The sequence below is a fragment of the Phalacrocorax carbo genome, chromosome 8 (genome assembly GCF_963921805.1).
Source record: "Phalacrocorax carbo chromosome 8, bPhaCar2.1, whole genome shotgun sequence".
Lineage (NCBI taxonomy): Eukaryota > Metazoa > Chordata > Aves > Suliformes > Phalacrocoracidae > Phalacrocorax > Phalacrocorax carbo.
The window spans coordinates 25,656,321-25,675,516 of record NC_087520.1 but is presented as its reverse complement, the minus strand read 5'-3'; the positions used below and the strand labels follow the sequence as shown (position 1 = coordinate 25,675,516).

The following is a 19,196-nucleotide window of genomic DNA, read 5'->3' as shown; positions in this document are numbered from 1 at the left end:
GGCTCCCTTACCCAGGTTTGGGGGTGCAGGTAGTGCGGTGCTTAGTGCCTCGGCTGTGGTATTTATAGACTTCCTGATTAGGGAGATAACGAGGCTATCTGCACTTAATTGAATTGGGAGAATAGGGTGGAATCAACCAGAGTGCAAACGGTGTAATTACACAATCTTCCTGCAGCAACTAGTAATTAAACACATAGATCCTCAGCTTTGCTATCTCCTAGGATTAAAAGAAAAAAGTGTTGTGAATGCAGAAATAAGCTACTGAGGCATTGGCTGTAGTAAAGGATAACTCACGCTCTCCTCCAGCCTTCTCGAAGTTAGGCAGTAGTAGCTCTGCCAGGTGAGCCTGGCGTTCTCTAAATATTTACTGAATCTTCTACCGTATTCCCTGGTAGGCATAGGCATGGGCTGGTGAGTCCGAAATTCATTACATCTGAGCACTCTGGGCTGATAAGCATTTCAGTTCCCTGGATGAACCAGTTCGACTGTGTCTACTGAGCTGCCAAAAGCAGTCGGAAAGCAGAGCTCTTGAGGGATGGTGGTGCCCAGTGAAACAGGCCGGCAGGTAGGCAGCTGCGGGCTGTAGGAAATGCTGCTTCATGGGGAAACTGACAGGACAAATGCAACTAATAACCTTATGTCTTTTAAGTTAACTTGTTTGTTCTGTTTTTCTTTTTTTTTTCCTACCTGCCCTGAAATTACCAAAATTTTACAACAATCTGGAATCTGGGTTTCAGAGCATAAATGCAACTGGGAAGCAACATTAAGTTTATACAAGAGGTTCTTGAATTAGGACTGGTTTTCCACCAAAATGGTATCTTATGTGTTCAACTTTACAGTCTTTAAATGGATTTTTTTTCCCCTGCTTTGAGGTTTGAGCTGAGAAAATGAGCCCTGAACTTTCAGAATGGCTTAACTGTTGGGAAATACAATAGAGCTGCATGTGCAGCTCCTGAACCGTTTTCCCTTTCACAATGAGCCTGAGAGCCCTTTCTCATCTGCTGAAAGTAGAAATGGATGCTGGAATATAAGGTTTGAGGGTTTGGTTGGTTGGTTTCCCACCCCCCCCTTCCTTCCTTAGAACTTGCTTCTCTTCTTTTTTTCCAGTTACAATAGAAACATCAGCTGAAGCTGTGGCTTTACTGTAACAGGCTCTTCAAGTGCACTGTGAGACCCCTTCTTTCATACAAAGAGTTTAAACACAGGAACACGCATTTAGGTTAATTTTCACATATTAGCAGGAAAGAAACAAAGATGCCACTGAATCCTCAGGGATGAGAACATATTTTCCTATTAACTCGTTAATGTTCTTGCATTACGTGGATATGCTGGGGAAGCGGTGGGTTCCAGCCACGCAGCAGTGCAGCTTCTTGGTGGGTGGGCATGAAGTAAAAGACCTGTGAGATTTTATATTTTCCTAACACGTTTGCATGAGCTGGTGTGCCACGTAGGCAGATCATCAGGGGTTGGGGAAAGACGGTTAAGCTTGGTTTTGGCTATGAATTAGGTAAGGTGACTCTGACACTAACGGTACCTTAGTCACTTTTTCTCCTCTCCTGTTCTGGCTTTATTTTGACTCAACCGTCCCCAACATGCTTGTTCTCACTCCTCCAGACCGTGAGGGTAGCTGGTGGGTCAGTATGAAGTTGCCCACGTCCTTTCCACCAGAGAAACAAAACCACGGTGTTACAGGGCAAAACAGGGATGAGGAGGAACAAAATACAAGCAGGGGGTTAGATACCTTCTGCCATCAACCTGGCTACTGCCACTTGCAGGATGAACTTAGCTTAGGGCTGTTTTCAGTATTTTTCCTTTAGCTTGCTTATGCCATTTTAGGTAAAGGATTAAAAACAGGTTGAATAATATTTACTAGTTCAGCTCAAAATCATAGGTTTCCAAGTGTAAAAAGGGGCTAAAATTGCAGATTAACTAAACCTTGGTAGCAGAATAATGAAGAAGAAATTTAAGCCCTAAGCATTTCCTAAAATAGGCAGCAAGTAAAACTAGGGAGCAACAGATGCTCTCTGGTGGTGGTAGTAGATCAAGCGAAGATGACATATCACTCTAGGAACCTGAAAACATCACTTTGCATTTAATGGTCAGCTTCTACAATGTCAGTCAGGGGTTGGGATTGAGCAAAGGGTCTGTACCCATCCTGTGCTCACCCTCTGGGTGTTTGGTCTGTGGGTCTGGATTGCACAAGGCTGCTCCATATGTAAAAGCCAAATGTTCAGGGTTGGCAGCATGTGTAATCTGCTGTAGACAACTAGTGTCTGTCCACACCATATGATACGAGATCATGGTAATTCTACATTCTCTATCTGCCCTCTGAGGTGCTTAAAGATGCCCTCTAAAGGCTCTGAGCTTGTCCCTGCACCCACAAGGCCAAAACCCCTTTAATAAAAGGAAGCTGAAACTGTCACAGTGTGGCTCAAATCCATGTGTGGTGGCATTTCCAGTCTGGAACAAATCCGCAAATGTCACAAGACTTATGAAAGGGAGAATGGGGGGGGGTGGGGGTAAGCATATATCGGATCATATTTGCTGAATGTGAATGAGTCCACATGGAATATAGAGCTGAGGTGGATGGCTCCCAAGGCATGGGAAATGTCTACACAGGTATTGCCCTGTCTGGGAGTGCTTCAATGCTGACTTACCAACTGTTCTTACTCATCTCTTCCTGCCTTCATGTCACTGTTAAAAACCTGCATTGACAGCAGGAGTGTGAGTGAACTCCAGCAAGACCTGCTCAGCCACAGTGGCTGCAGGTGAAGGTACCATGTCTGCTTTACACCAGGGAGAACCCGTTGAAAAAGCTCATCTCCTACTTGGCGTCTAAAGTAAGTTTCAGCTCTGGGTATGGGTGAGCATCCCTGTGGCAGGACTGGGCACTCCAAGGGTGCTGACATCTCTGCCACCTTTCTGGCTTTACCAACAGTGAGTAAATTCATTGCTTTTTGCTTTATTTTAAATGCTCCTGAAGAAAGCAGTGGCATTAATTTCAGGTCAGATGAAGCTTTTTGTCTGATCTGCTCTGTCTTTTGCTGAAAACTAATTTTGACCCTTACCTGCCTCTTTCCTTCCTCGACATGGTCAGGAAGATAATTTCAAGTCCAGCTCTCCTGCTTGTGGCTTCTCTTGCACCATCTCTTACATGATCAACTATGATTTGCATTTCTTCAGCCCCATGGGACTGAGTGAAATGTTTGGATATTGAAGACAGATAATTTGGTTTGTGTGAAGGGTGCATTCCCAAATGTAGATCAAAGAATTGGCACGTTTTTCCAACTGTTTTGTCAATGATGCAATTTCCAGTGCAGCCCTAACTAGCAAAGCTATCACAGCCACAGGAATCCCTTATCAATCACTTTCTGCTTTGACCTTTTCGTTGACCTTTTACCTTCTGCTTTTTTTTTTTTAAGGTTGATTCACTCCCCTTCTTGTGTCCTCCTTTACCTTCTCACTTCTCCAAGTGAAATGGAAAGGCCCTAAAAGCTGTGTTTTCAAGTCATGCTGACAGGTTATGGCTGGAAAGCAAGGGCTGGGGCCGACTGGGCTCTGTGCATTTGGAGATTGCTCACTGCAAAGTACATAATCACACAGAAAAGTTCAACATTTCTCTTCAGGACTTTGTAAGCAGGCCCTTGAAATAGAGCTGTACACAGGGCTGGTGTTTATGGAAAAGTAACTTCTAGTGCTGTGAACGTGGAAACATCTAATGCAACTCTTGCTTGTCTCATTCAACTTTTATTTATGACAGCTAGGTAAAGTCTAAGGAGAAGGTAAGAGTGAAAGGAGGGGCTAGGGTATGGTGTTAACTGCTCTGCTCTTGGGGAGACCAAAAAAAAAGAAGATTGGATTTGGAGTGGGAAAGATCCCATGAGACCTGGAGCTCTGTAGCAGCCTTGCTTTGGAGCAGTCGGGTTTTACTGTATATCTATGTATCTGGATACTTTCTCACCCATAGGCTTTCCTCACCCAGGAGACTTAGATTTTGTTTGTTCTTGATTCTGCACCAAGATTATAATGGAAAACAAAATTCTAGCTTTGTTGCACTGTATTTTAAATCAACATCACATTAACCTGCTGAAGGAATAACAACCTCTACAAACCCTATAATAATTCTTAGGCTTGTTAGGGGAGTGCTTGTGTCAATTTAATAAAATTGGCAAGAAAACCTCCATTAAGCAGCCTCCAGTGTCACACATTCTCATGCAGGAGCTTTGAGAAGGCAGAGCTGAATGTTTACATTTGAAACCATCAATTTTTTTTCAAGTTTATTATTACCACTAGTGTTAGATTGCTTACTTCTGCCAGCCAAGTACCTGTAGTACCCAGTAGTACAGTAAAAACATACACTTTCAAAAAAGCTATTGGAAATCTTGACAGAGGTTCCTCGCTCTGAGTAAAATACCATTTATATTCATCTAAACACCTGGTAAATGGAATAAGTATGCTGCAGACAGCAAACTGCATGCAGTGCCTGTGTAAATCCTATAAAATAGGTTATTTTGGCCCATATTGTGGTCATCCTGTGGGCTCTCCATGTGACTTAGCCTGTGCTTCAGGAGACTCAATAGGTTTAAAGTGTAGCTGATGGGGAAAGATGGTTGCTGTTGTACTTTTTGGACTGGGTAATTTCTCATTTGCCATCTGAAAGTGGTGCGTTGCCCTCATGGTTGGAGAACTGGGGGAGATGGAGCGGAAAAAACATCCCTGGTCAGGCTACGCGGTGCTGACAGCTCCTGTTTCATGAAGCCCTCTGCCACTGGGGATGGTCCTCGGCTGGGGTGGAGGAGCGGGAAGCCAATTGCTGCCGAGGGCCTGGCAGGACAGGGTGTTACTCCATCAATATTTCATCGCCTCCACTCTTGCTGATATTCAGGGCTGCTGCCTTGACTAAGTCTAAGCGACTTCGCTACTGAGTGAGACTAGCACCAATGGAGTTACTGCAAGCCTGCAGAGAGTGACTCTGGGGTAGGCCAGCTTTGCAGCCTCTGCGTTGGAGATGACACAGCAAACTTGCTTGTATTCCCTTATTGCTGCAGCTGGTTGGAGCCTTCCCTTCCCCCAGCTCCCTGGGAGGCCAGCACTGGTCTCTGGGGTTTGCCCTGCTGGTCTGCAGGGGAGGTGTGAGGGGCTGCAATTTCCCTTCCATCACCAGATATTACACCTTTCCCTTACCAAAGGCACACCCATCCTTCCCACAGTGGAACAACTAATTCAAGACGTGCGCAGAGGGCATCTTCAGGCTATGTGTGGGAGGGCACTGTTCGCTGACCTAGGGTGTAAATCCTGGGTCTTCACAGAGCCAGCATTTTTGGCAGCATTACCAAGCTATCAGGGAGTGTATTACATCTTCATCAGCCTCCTGATGCTCATTCCAGTGTTCTACCTTGATGTACCGCCTGCCTGTGTTAACAGATGACTTTATCTTAAATTGCTTTCCCTCCAAGAGTCCTGTTTTAAATTTCTTGTGTGTATGCAAATTTTAGGTGGTCCAATTAAATTGGAGCAATAAATCTTGCTCATTAGCAATAAAAACTAAAGAGCTCAGTCCTGTAGAATAAGCCTTGGTAGGTAACAGACCTGATGTGATCTTCCATCAACCTGTTAATTTACAAATAGTCATACTCTCTAGGAGTATCTGGGGGAGTTAAAGCTCTGAAAAGTTCACTTAGTGAAGCTGGACATAAATACTTCCATTTCTTAATATTTCTTCTATTTTTTAATTTTATTTTTTCTTCCTTTTGCTCTGAGAGTTCATTGCAAGGTTAGTGGCTCCACAGACCAGAGTGCTGCAGATTGAGCCTTTCTCCCACTTAGCTCCATATTGCCTATTGTCTTTGCCTTCCCATTCTCCCTCTGACAGTTGTGCTTAGCGGGGTGGCAATCTCCCACAGGACCTTAAAATAGATATTGCTGCTTGATGTAATGTCTTTGTTTCAAAGCAGTGGGAACAGTAATAGAAGGATGTGGCAATGAAACAAAAAAAAAAAAAAAAAGAGAAATAATCAGCAGCTAGAAAGAGAAGTGCCTTGTCTGGAGGTGCTCGTGGGGAGTGAGGAGTTGGGGTGTCCACGTCAGGAAAAGAGGAATATTTTGTACTCTGGGCAGGACGTATTGTGCATGGCTGGGTGATACTTTCCAAAGCCATGAGGCTGGCTGGGGTCCTGCTTGTCCTAGCTGGCTTCATTCTTACTTCCCATAGACAAGCCATGACTGGCCAGTCCTTCAAAACCCATATTTAACCTCGAAGAATTCCATAAGAATGGAGACAGGTGGGATTTTCCTCCCAAACCTCTAACTGCTCTTAAAAAAAAAAAAAAAAAGTCAGCCCATGAAGTAAGCACTTTTGGAGTCGTCACAAAATGTAATCCTTGTAGGGTTTTTATGATCCTCTCTTGAAGCTGGGACTTGGTGACTCCCACCATTTGGGTTGGCCTTAAGCAGAGACTGTTTGCCTCTGCTAAAGTATGCCAGAAAGTCCAGCTTTGACTTCACCCTCTGCAGCTTAGGAAGAACTTTGGGGAAAAGAATGATTAATATTCCTTAATTGAGCCATATTCACTTAAATAGCACATGCTGCAAGTTGATTTGTCTCTTGGTTTTCTTGTTTTGTGCAGCAGTATTTCTTCTGATTTTTTTTTTTATTATTTTATGACCCAGAAAACAAAATATTCCTTTTTTTATGGCTGACTTTGATCTGTCCTGCTGGTGCTTTTATTCCCTCTGCAGGGAATTTTATTTGTACAGCCAAAATTTCTGCTCTTGCTCAAATTAGTAGGGTCAAGTCTGAATAGATAATGAGAACGTTTCCCCTTTTACTGTCCAGTTTATGAGCATGTTAATTATTTGGTAATTTATGGCCAAACATGTGCTAGCAGCCATTTTTGGCAGTAACCTATAAGATTTCAGCCTTTGCACAAACCTTTTGCTATTAATTGCATTGTGTCAGGGGACTATTCCTAAAATGAGGATAGTCAGAAAAATAGCAGTTGTTTCTGCTGTCATTCTCCTTGGCAAACTCTACTGTACTACATGTTATTGTGATTTTTTTTCTTCTAAAATGCTATCTGATTCCTCTCTCTGGGCTGTTCGTCCATGCTGTAGGTTTAAGCCTAAATATAATCTCTTTCCCTCGCAGGAAACTTGCTCTTTAAAAAAAAATATTATAAATAATCTGTTTCAGCAGTGCAGAACTGTGAAACTTGTTTTAAGAGGTAATGTTGATGCTAGAGAAATTGGTTGGGATGTCTGCATGGCTATTGCAATTTAAAAAAAAAATTGTGTTGTTTTTTTGTCTTGGATCTGTGTTTTCAGCTTTATTCTGCAAGGGAGATGGGAAATATATGAACTGCTGGAAACATTCTGTGTTATCTTTATTTTGCTAGTTAGCTCCTTTTCCACTGGTTATTCCAAAGCCAAACTTGTTGGTACTCTCTCCCAGAGGTGGTTGCCTAGCCTGTGGGTCTGGGGGCCACAGGCTGGGTCTTGGGAAGGCCAAGCTCAGTAAAGCACCTGAATTGGCTCTTTGGGGGCTAGAGCGTGTGGTCCTGCCCTGTGCATGGTGTCAAATACGGTCCTGGTGCTAAGGGCTTCACTGAAACCAAAAACCCTACAAGTCAAACAGCATAGTAAAAAATGTTTCTCTCTCTCTTTCAATTCTAGATTTTCAGAAGAGCTGACAAAAATGGTAAGTCTCTAAATTAATATTTCACATTTTTTGATTGAACTTTTGTCACATTACTGTTTTTCCTGATAGTAACATCTAACTGTTTCAATGTTGTTCAGGTTACTGGGTCTGATGCTAATACTATTTAAGCCTCAGGAAAGTGTTTGTTGTTTCTTTGGGTGGGAGATATTCTTAGAAGGATGTCATGCCAGTGTGCGAGTCAGCATGGTGAGATCCCCCAGGTTTGGGGCAATTTCACAAAAAAAGAACATAAAAAAGAAATCACAGCTAAGTGATAAGTGAGGATGCACCTTCTGGTAATCTTGGAATAGCTTTGCAAAAGAGACCTCATCTGTGAATATTAGTAGTTTCATTCCTGAAGGACTGGAATACGTGTTGAGGAGCAACATGTATTGATGTGTGTTTTCAGTCTGTGTCTGTAGAAAGCTGAACAACTTTGCTGAAGCATAGTCTTGTCCTTAGATGGGGAGTAACATGGAGGTGTCTTCATTAAATAACTTGGGATCCTGAAACGAGAGAGCTGTTCTGCTGTGAGATGGTGTAGTTATGGGGAAAAAGAAGCAGTGGGTACCAATACCAGGATCTCTCTCCACCCTGAAAAGTTGTTTAATTTTAGCTCCTAGCCAAAATCCCAAGAGCTAGTCTCTATTCTTTCCCTGTTGTACAACAAGAAAATTAAATATGCATCAAACCAGTGTGTGTTTGCAGAGGGATATGCGGGAAGGTTGTGCAGAGGAGCACAGGGGAGAGTTTGTATTTTCCCCTACCAGATTTAAAAGGGAGATACCTGATTTCTGTAAGAGCTTGTAGGTGTGATCACTGCCCCTAGGTAAAGCAGCAAAAGATGCTGTGAGCTGGCTGGCATGAGGGGAAGAGCTCTCGAAGTGCCGCTTACAGGGAATAATGAACATGTGCTCTTGACACCCAGGCTGTCATACTTCACAGCCTCCCGAGCCACCTAACTGTTGCATAATTGGAGACCTGTAGGTTTTGCCTGATGAAATATTAGATGCTGCCTGCTTGCCGTCTGCTGGCTGGTGCGCCTGCCACTGTGGAGCTGCGTGCTGGGGTTGCCAGCTTGTAATGAAGTCCTAGTTGCCACTTGCTGTCCATCAGGAGAGTCTGATGATATGCAGATACTAGGCTAAAATCTGTGCTTAGTTATTCCCATCTCAGTTTGAAGTTGAAAATGCTGCTCCAAACTTCAACCTGTGAAACTGTTCCTTGCTAAGCCCATGTTTAGCCTCCCTCCTGCTGCAGCCAACTTCCAGTTTCCTTTACAGCCTCTGTGTAGGGCAGCTGAAACAAAAAGCAGTGATTTTTTTCAATAACCAATGTTACTCTGCTGAACAACGCTTGGAAGGATGCACTTTAATGTACTGGTCTTGACATAGTTATTTCCAGTGACTGCTTTTCAAGTCTGTCATATGATGCTGCGCTTTTGTTTTAGTCTCAGTTAAATTTATAACAGCTGAGATGGAGCTGAAGAATCAGAACTCAAAGTACAAAACCTTGTTTGACTGTTGTGCAATATTAAGGCTTTTCTAGGGTGGGTGAACAGAGCAGCACAGGAGTTGTTCTTGAAACTTTGGTATTGCTTGCTCACCACAGCACAATGGAAGGACCCGCTGCCTGCCAGGGGCAGACAGACATGTTTTTCCAACCCAGCGAAGAGGGCAAAGCTGTCGTTTTGGTGGTTTTACCACATTACAAGGTCGTGGAGGTTAGATTTTAGTGTAGCTCTTACTACAGGGACAGCTTTCTTGGTGTATTTGATAGGTGCCAGTAGCAAGCCATGAATCTGTGTTTTGGGGTGTGGGTGATAGCTTGGGGAAATGATGAGCATTTGGACCCACTTGGTCTGCTCTGGCAATGGGTATCTGAGAAGAAAGTTGTACCTTTGGAAAGCTGGTGAGTTTTGCTGATTACTTCCTTTGCTCTTGTTAAAACTGATCCAAAGCTCCTGTTTTTGCAACCTTATACTCTATTACTAATGACGGGCAAACACTCCTTCAGTGTTTTAGCATGAATAACAGGTTGGTAAAGGCCAAACAATGTGCTTCCATCAGCAACAGCAAACCTGTTGTTTTTACCTCTGCCCCTCACTCTGGGTCTTCTCCCTGGATGTTCCTCCCTTTGTAAGGCTCAGGTAAGTGATCCATGTGAATAAGAGGCGGGATCACTCCACTGCACATGGACAGAAAGGCAGCGAATGGCTTGGGTAGCGTGTGACACTTAAAAGCATTTTCTTGTCCTGCTCATCTGACCAGAGGGAGTTTGGATTTGAGCAAAGAAGCAGAGATTAATATCTTGGAGCTGACCTTGGGGTGTCCATCAGTCATTCTGGGCACCCAAACACCTCTCCAAGGAGCCGCTGTCCTGCCCAGCAGAGGTACCCTCCTGGGGGTCAGGTACCCCACAACATAATGCCTGTGGGGAGCATTGCTCATGGATGAGTGGTCTCTTTGGTTGGCCATACTGTGCAGACATGAAAAGGTGTTTAGCCCTTTGCAGGTATTCTCCTGGACGCCATTTGTCTGAAAATATTTATTCCATGTTAACCAGTAATATCCCAATAAAAACTCAAACACAGATGCTTGCACAGATCAGAAGAACTGAAGCTGCTCTTGCCTAGGTCACAAAATGTTAAAATAAGTGCGGATTGCCAGCAACACATCTGCCATCCAGTAGCTGTTTATGCACTGGGTGTAATGATGATGGGCTAATGTGTCAGGACCCATAATCAGCTTGGGCAGATCAGCTGAATAGGCACTAGCAGGACAAGCCCTACCCTGATGTCTGGTGGTTAAATTGGTGGCTCGTTGTCAAAGACGGTGTTGGGCAGGAATTTGAACTGCTAAGAGTGAGAGCTGTCACTGCCAGGGGTGCACCAGGGCTGAGTGCTGGGCTTGCAGGGGGGTGAGGAGAACAAAGGCTCTGAGCGTAGGCAGAAAAGTTCCCCTCCAAGCCCCGGTGAGGCTGCTGGCTGCAATTGCTCTTCTGAAATTTGTCCTGCCCCTTCCTAGCCCTGGATGGGCACTGCAGGGGGGCACAGCTGGCTCTCTTAATAAAGGTGAAATGTTCTCTGAAGAAAGAGTTACCTCCATCTCTGCTTCTACTCTTGTTGCTTGCGATGCAGGTGACCTACTGTTTGGACAACAAAATGTGGTGCTCTCCATGGGACTAATGCTGCCAGGCAAATGGGGTGCTGCCTTTTCCTTCTTATGACCTCGATGACAGGCTGTCACAAAGTAGTCTGGATTTAAGTGGCAGCTCTGTCCCCATGTTGGTTCCTGCGAGGTGCCTGGGCACGTGTCGATCTCAGTGAGGCTGCTTTCCCATATCACCGAGTAGGGTTGTTTCTGTAATCTTGGGGCTGTCTTCCTGAAGGACTGTATGTCCTACAATGCCTTTCCCTGCATTTTTCCAGATGCTGTTTTTTTTCTTGAGACATCTGCTAGTCATGGCATCCAGCTTCACCAGCCATTCGTATTTGCTTAACTCTTGATAACAGAGTGGGCTACTCTTCATAATTAGCTCAGTAGGTTCTTCTGTGGCATTTTGGGTTCATGACTTCCCACAGCTGCCCCTCCAGCACCCTGCAGCTCACAGCAGCTGCTGCAGGAGATGTGCAGGAATATTTCCCCTGGTTACAGCCTCCCCACAAACTGTGGCTCAGTTTCCAGAGCCAGGGGTAATATCTTTGTGTTTAATATCCCTAGGGATCTCTTTTTCACAATTTTATGTTTGACATTCTGGCCCTTAATTTATTGATTTGTTGAAATTCAGTCTCTTCATGGCTTTACCTGTTACAGCTCCAAGGAACAGTGGAAGCATCAGCCTGGCGCTTGCATGTCGCACCACAGGTGGCCTGTGTGCCATACACAGGCCTCCACTGAAAAATGGAAATCTTACATGTCTAGATGTTTGTCAGAATCCAGGGGAGGGACCCTGAGCCCTGGACAGGCTGCTGAAAACACAATCTCACAGGTTCCCAAAATGTTTTACTTTGTTAACAGGCTTCTGCTGCTTCTACACCTGCAGAGGTGGTTCTCTGGCAGGGATTTTGCTCTTTTTAATTAACCAGCTGAGACAAAGCATTAACCGGTGCTGTGTGCCAGTGGCATACTGGGGGAGACAGCTCCCAGGGCAGGGAACACTGGCAGCTACCCAAAACTAGCAACTCTCGCTTCCTTGGCTGTGCTAAAGCCACTCTTACAGACCTGTGTACAAGCCTTACAGAAAAAGAGGGGTGTGGGGGGGATCAGGGGAAGTCTTCAGCTCTTGCCATCTAGTTTAACTAGAACATCTTATTTAACTTTTGCCATCCATAGATCAGATGATTAAAGGGTCACATAAAGACAAAGGGGGGATTGTAAGCTTAAGGGATTGTCTCATTTAATGTACAGCTTCCTACAGTCAAGAGGTCATAAACTTGGAAATTTTTTCAGCATCTTTATTTCTACCACCCTGCCTTCACCCCATGCCTGGTAAAAATGGTACATACTGTGTTAATGCAACATGGCTGGTCAGACACAGTGACTATGGAGCCTAATCATGTGAATTCAAGAGCTCCTCCCTCCTCCCCTTCCTTCCAAAGCTCCTCGGCATAAATAGTTAATTCATGTAAAATTGGATGTTCTTGGTGCAAGATGGTAAAACACATTATGGATACATGAACATGGCAGAAACAATATCAAGGTGATTTGACTCAGTGCCTACATGTACTAAGAGACTGCTAATGAAGCAGCTCTTGGTCGTTAAAAGGTGTCTTGGTCTCCTGCCCCAGAGAAGTGAGATTCTGTCTCTAATGTGAGTTAAGTCCCCAACCTTCTCCCCGTTGATAATATCAAGCAGCTGAATTTACCACTATTTATATGAAAAACTCAGCAAATGTTCTGGATAGTGCACCTTGAAATGATGAGCACATTGGAGACATCTGGATAAACTGGCAAATGGTCTGAAAAAAAGGTGAAGGGCTGGGGTGTAACCTTCTGACAGTGAATAATTCAGCTCGCTCTAGTCATGCTTTGCAAGGGCATGGCTGTTAGTCATTCAAAATAATCTTTTTCTTCTGTGTAGGATTGTTTTTCCTTTCTCTGCTAATAAATCCACCTACTGTCTTGTAATCCTCCTGGTTCCAGTAAACAATACTTAATCGTTTAATTGGCATGTGGTAGGAAAACAGAGGCATCTTGTTTTAGGCTGGTGAAGCAGAGCTGTCAATCATCTGAGTTATCTACTGTGTACTTTAATCCTCTCTTTAGAAAGCTGTTAATCAATTATAAGTTAAATAGTCCAGCATTCTCTTTGAAAGATTAAGATGGTCTTATTTTGACAGAACAGGTTAATTGCTAATGATTCACTATAGAAATGTTCCTTCCCAAAAACCGGAGTTTTATTATCTTGAAATCTCCAGTCACTGCAACTACACAACTCTGATGTCTTGAGTGTAACTAAATGTGAAGTGCATCTAGCTTTAATCTTGTGGTTTAGTTTGGAGTTTTTGCCATAATTACTACATCTTGTTTGTGGAAATGGCCATCAGTCTGCCCCACTCGTGGGGTTGGCTTGCCAGGCACTGGGGGTTAGGTGATTCCTCTGGACCTCTGCCATCGAAGAAGAGAGATGCAAAAGAAAACATTCCAAAACCTCAGCATATGGTTATAGAGCACCTACAGAAAATGGCAGGAGGAGCTGGCGGTGGTGCAGTATTTCACTTGACAGTGACCAGGGATGAATTAGTACACTGGTTTGGTCAATTTGGCACCTTCCTATTGCTGCTATCCTTGTGACTTCTGCACCAAGAACTGGCCCAAACCATTGTGCTTCTCCCTGGAAGGTATAGATGGGAACAAAGCCATTCAACACATGCTGTCTTGAATAGCTTCTGCTGTTATCAAAAATTAAATACAATGAAGTATGAACATGGATTAAACTAATTTAATTTATAAACTTAACATAGAGATCTGGAGTGCAAATGCTGAGAGGAGCTTTTGGTTTTTAGGTCATCTGGATGATCAGCTTAAGGCCTGCAGGGGACGTAGCAGAGCTAATAAAGGGAAAAAGGAAGCATGAATGCAGCAGGAATAGGTGGTTGGAAAGGGCTTATTGGTTAAGAGCCGTCAAGGGCAATGGAATTGTGCCCATTCCTATCCAAGTAGGGTTTGTCCTTTAAATAGCTGCACACAGATATCTGTTAGTCACTTAGGAGCCCATTAAAGGAGATTTATGCCATTATTCTTCATAAGTAAAGGTCTGTATGTCCCAGTGTTGCAAGCCTCATAGCAGATTGTGCTATAAATGATGGGGGCACATATAGAGCTGCTGACAAGCAGGGAACATAAATATCTTTGGACATCAGCATCTTAACAAACTGGCCTGGTAAGGACCCTGGGTAGCTGGCAATGGGGATGTGGCCTTGGGAGTAGAGCAAGCTCCTCCTCTTACATATAAACCAGAAGTGCTGCTCTGCCTGATGGCTTTGTGCCAGTAACATCCTATGCCACCGCTGTCCTGTTAGTCTGTGGAGCTCTCAAGCTTCAAAAGGTGGAAAAGGGCAGAAAAAGAAAACCTTGTAAACAAAAAACTTCAGGCACCTCTCTCAGACCCAGCTTGATCTATTAAAGAACTGAGGCATGTCATAATTGTCGCCTAAGTAGGACTTGGTCTTGTTAATCACCAGTATGCAAATGAAGAGACTGAGGCTTGAGGTTCTTCCATGAAGTGTGTTTCTTGATTAAGGAATGGTGGTGGGAGAGCAGGGAAAGCCATGGGCCCTCAGCAGAGGGCTGAACAAGTCCTGCTGTGGTGTCTCTCCAAAAGAGCATGTGGGTGAAACTCCTGGCAGTTTCCAGCCTTTCCCAAGTGATGTGTGCCTGTTCTCTGTGTCTTGCTTGTAGGCGACACTGTTCCTCTAAGGACTTTGGGGATCTGGGAAGTTTGCAGGATTTTAACAGTAGTAGTTTCCCAAGTCTCACCCACTCTTTCCAACCTCAGTTTAGAGAAATTATTTTGATCACCTCTAGTGAGCCCAGAACAGGAAGAAAGGGGTGTTTGTCTATGTATGTGCTTAGAGCCCAAATTCACAGCAACTGGACCCAGATCACTGTGTAAATGTTTCCTTTCCCCACTTTCACTCTGAGTGTGCCCCTGAGCTTGAGTCATTAATACAGAAATATGGGCAAAAAGGGGTGAAAATGGCTCTCCAGATCCAGCAATCTGGGAGCACAGGAGAGAGGGAAAGAGAGAACTGGCACTGGTGAGTATTTGGTCTAAAGACTCATTTTTAGGATTCACTTTCAATGCTTCATGTTCTCATGGGCTCTTCGTCTGTGGGGCTGCAGGTTAGAGGAGTCACTTCTGGGTCAGGAAAATGGGATTACAGTCCAAGCACAGCACTGCTGTTGCAACATGTGCCAAATGTTGTGTATTGATTGCTTTGTGTCCTGCCTGCAGTGGTGGTTGTACCTTAGTCATTTCCTTATTTTGGAAACCCAAGAAGCTGTCACCATTCAGCTTGCTCACTCTGCCTGGGCCTGTTTGTTTGGGGTTTTTTTGTTTTTGTTTTTTGGGTGGTGGTGGTGGTGGTTTTTTGGGGGTTTGGTTTCTTTAAAGCATCTGATTACTGGGAAAAAAAACCTTCACTTTGGAGTTCTCTGAGTTTAAAAATAGCAGGCATCTGTTATTAGTTACCTTCTTAATTTATTGGAATATTTTTAGAAAACTCTTTGGCTGGAATTTAGCGTGGTAATTGTCCATGAGATGGTTTTATGACTGAAAGTACTTAAATCCCTACCTTTCCCCATCAGTCTGAGGCCCTTTTGGAAAATACACTGGCATGGGACTTGAACGGTGGTAAGCAGCTGGGACTTCAGTAATATGGCACCCAAAGCATCATGGAAGACAAATGAAGACATTGTAGTTTTGGGTGCTTTTGTCAGGTCTTAAAAAGATGCCAAGCTAGGGCCACGGTACCTCCATGTGCTGTATCAGATAAAAAAAAAACAAAACAAAACAAAAAACCAACCAAAAACCAACAAACCCCAAACACCTAGTAACCCCCCTGTTGCGCACACAATTCTACCTTCCACAGCTGGGCACCTATTTTGAAGTTATGCTTTTACTGTGAGCTCCCAGGAGCCTTGAAGTCCCTGCCGTAATGGGCTACCACTCATCAAAACCACTTATCTTCCAGACCTGGGTAATTACTTCTGCGTGGCTACTGCTCCTCATGCACAGGTTAAACCTGGGGCTATTCATATCTCACTGGTGTATGCAAATTAAATCATTAATTCTAAGAGAGAATATTTATAATTCTTGAATAACAAAAACAGCATTAGCAGCCACCCACATATAAGTGGAAAAATGCAGTGATGAATCAGGCTTTCTAAGTATGGATAAATCTGGTAGGTTCTTCCATGACCAGATGACCAGTCTAAATGTATTTATCTTGTTTTTAAAAAATAAATTTAAAAAGATTGGCATTTAGATTGTCACATGAAATCTAGACTGTCAAAAAGCACCTTATAAAACTGTGTAAAGACATTTACTTACCAGGAGAAAGTTTTGATCTGTTTTCAGTTATTTGGACTCCTGTATAATTTCCTGGCTCTCCCTACTGTATATTCAGTTATCCTTCCAAGCCCTTGCAAAGTTCACAGCACATGGTTTTGAAGAGATGACATCTGTTTAAATCAGGACATGCTGTTCTCAAAATAATAAACAAACCTATCAACCAGATGATTAATTCTGAGATAACATAGAAATTGTGAAAGGTGGTTGCTGGCCATGCTCTAGAGGCTGTGACTAGATGTGCCTGGCACTTCTGTCCACTCTTTAAACGTATGAACTTAGTGTACTGAATCAGGGTTTGATTCATAATTGACCAGCTTGAAAGGGCAATTCTTAGCTGCTTTTGCCCTTTCAGAACTGCTTTTTTCTTTCAACAAAGATATGAAGGTATCTAATACACACTGTGTGCAGCACAAGTAAAGAGCTGAGATTTTTTAGGACTTGTTTTTCTTCTCATGTCTCTTCTTGTAAGCAAATACATATTAGAACGAAGAGGGATTTTGCTGGGTTTGTTAGGGGTTTTTTTAATACTTTTTTTGGCCAGACCACCTTAATTCTGCCAAGTAGACTTTGAATTGAGTGCATAGGGTTAGGATTTGTATGCTCATGCGCTACAGGCTGACAGTTACATAGCAGTCTGGCTTTAATCTGGGCCCACATGTGGTTTATCTAGTGCAAGGCTTAAACCAGACAGAGTTTGAGCTGGGAAAGGTTTGGATCCAGCCCATGAGCTCCCCCATGAACTCAAGCTAATGGTGTACCCAGCACATAAGCTTCAGTTTCCAAAACAGAAATGTCCATATCCCCCCTATTTCTGCATAGCATCAATTTATGGTCCATCACTCTCTAAAATTGTTATTCCTGTCCCTAAAGCTTTTCCCTGCTAAAAGAGCAGGCTACCAAAATAAAAGGTATCGTGAAAGCCTTCATGGATAGCAGGGGATGGAGGCACTGTTTGTTTACGTGTGACCTGCATGTGTGGCAATGGTGATGGTGGGGCTTCCCTGCATGTCAGGGGTTATTCACAGCTGGGAAAGTTTAAACAGAGTCCTAGGCCTTCCGTGCAGCTGGCTTGCTGACACTTCAGTTGATATCTGATATCTCAGGTGCCCGACTGATACTATGCAGAATATCCTTTCCTCATTATTCAAGGTACAAACCATTGACTATAGTTGCAGTGGTGGCCATCACCTGTGTCCTTGCCTTTTTGCTGTAAAACCTGCAGCTAGAATATCAAGCCAGATGTAAAGAAAAAATTTTTAAAAATCAACATCACCTAATATTTGGCCGCCTTCAGCCGTGCTTGCCAGCCTACAGTACTTGCTGCCTTGTGATTAAAGCATGTTTGCATGTTGGTCCACCCTGGGGCTGTGCTGGCAGCTCCTGGCTGCCCTCTCTGCCCAACACCTTCCCTTTTCCTGGCTGCCTAGCCTTTCTCTCCACTCTGTCTCAAAAATTGAGCTGCTGAGCAAAATCCATGGTAAAAGTCAATAACTGCTGTAACCTTCAAGGCTTCCTGACATTTCTTCATTGATGATAAAAAGATTTGAACATCAAAGACAGATGCCTAAACACATGGCCTTTCACACCTTAACACTTTTTTATTAGGCTATACCTCAGTCCAACAAAAACTCAGATGGTGATGCTGACCTGAAGGGTTGTCTTCCTACAAGCACTGTCTGAGCAGACAGATCAGCCCTGGGGCCGTGCTGACCTCCGCTCTCTGCCAGACCTCACTTGGAGGGGTCAAACGCGGAGGACCAGGCTAGATCAAAGCTTTTGCACTGGAAACCACCTACCAGTCTGCCCTAGTGCTTGGATTTCCAGCCTGACCCATCAATCAAGCCTTCTTGCTGCCTTTATTTATCATTGTTAGAGGCTTAGGGTGGTCTGAGACCTGCCTGCCTGTGAGTGTCCTCCCGTGGTTCGTCAAACCTCTTGCTCTCAGAAAACGTTTATCCCTGCATTTAGCAAATGCTAATCTGGCAGAACAAAGAAGCGTCCGTGTTTGGGCAATTGTGTCGTGTTGGGAAATGGGGCTGTGTTCAGCCTTTAAGGTGTTTTTTTGTGTGTGTGTGAAATGGAGCCGGAGTGTTTCTACACACAATCCTCTTTCTTCTGCTGTATCCATTCTCTCACTTGGCTCCTCCTTTTGATTCCTTTAACACAGAGAGTCAGAGGCAAACAGCAGTGCTTGCGTGTTCCCAAGAGACACGGTGAGGTGACATCGAGCAGGAATTACTGCTTTAGCCTGGCAATTTGGGCTGAATATTTGATCTGGAGGGCAACATTTCCAAACACTCTCATTTTGCTTTGAGATGCACCCACTAAGGTTTCATGGACGATGTAACCCCAAGAAGTCAGGGTTTATTTGCTCCTTCTCTCTATGAGTTGGGAGATGTGGGTTTTCTTCTTCAGCCCTCATTAGAGACCTCAGGCTTGTCAGGAGCGAATGAGATATATTATGGTGACAGGTTTAATAGCCTTGCTCAAGTTGTGAGGGTGGAAATAATGGATCGTGGTTTCCCAAGGAGACTTTGAAAATTAGCTCAATTAGCCAAGAGGATTTTTAAAGGCATTTCTTTCCAGAGGCAAAGTTGAGAGATTTAACTGGGTACACAGTAAATGTGTCTACATGGCATGACGACAGCCAGCCAGCAAAGGGCACAATGAAACATTTACAGAGCTATTACCTAGTTGGGATACCTAGCAAAAAAAATGTGAGCTTTATTGGTTGTTCCTTAAAAGTGGTGATTCTTGTGCTGGCTTTTGTGGAGCATGGAGATTGCTGGATGCGGCCAGCTGGCCCAGAGAGCTGCAGCTGTAGCTGTCCTGAAGGCCATTTCAGTTGAAATGTTATATTCATATGCTTCCCACGCTAATGGGTCAGTTTTTATGCAAAACTGCCTTGCCGTCTCTCCCTGCT

General features: G+C 43.9%; 1 protein-coding gene across 6 annotated transcripts in view; it reads left to right on the top strand.

The window, feature by feature from the left end:
• Positions 1 to 19,196, top strand: part of NECAB2 (N-terminal EF-hand calcium binding protein 2) — an 86,646-nt gene that overhangs the window by 1,191 nt on the left and 66,259 nt on the right. For 4 of the 6 annotated variants that reach the window (XM_064459312.1, XM_064459313.1, XM_064459311.1 and 1 more), the window contains exon 2: positions 7,672 to 7,696. In XM_064459312.1, the coding sequence (XP_064315382.1) occupies positions 7,672 to 7,696 (25 nt within the window). Of the gene's footprint in view, positions 1 to 462; positions 566 to 7,671; positions 7,697 to 19,196 lie in introns of those variants that run through there. The other 2 variants (XM_064459314.1, XM_064459316.1) reach the window with 2 other exon arrangements.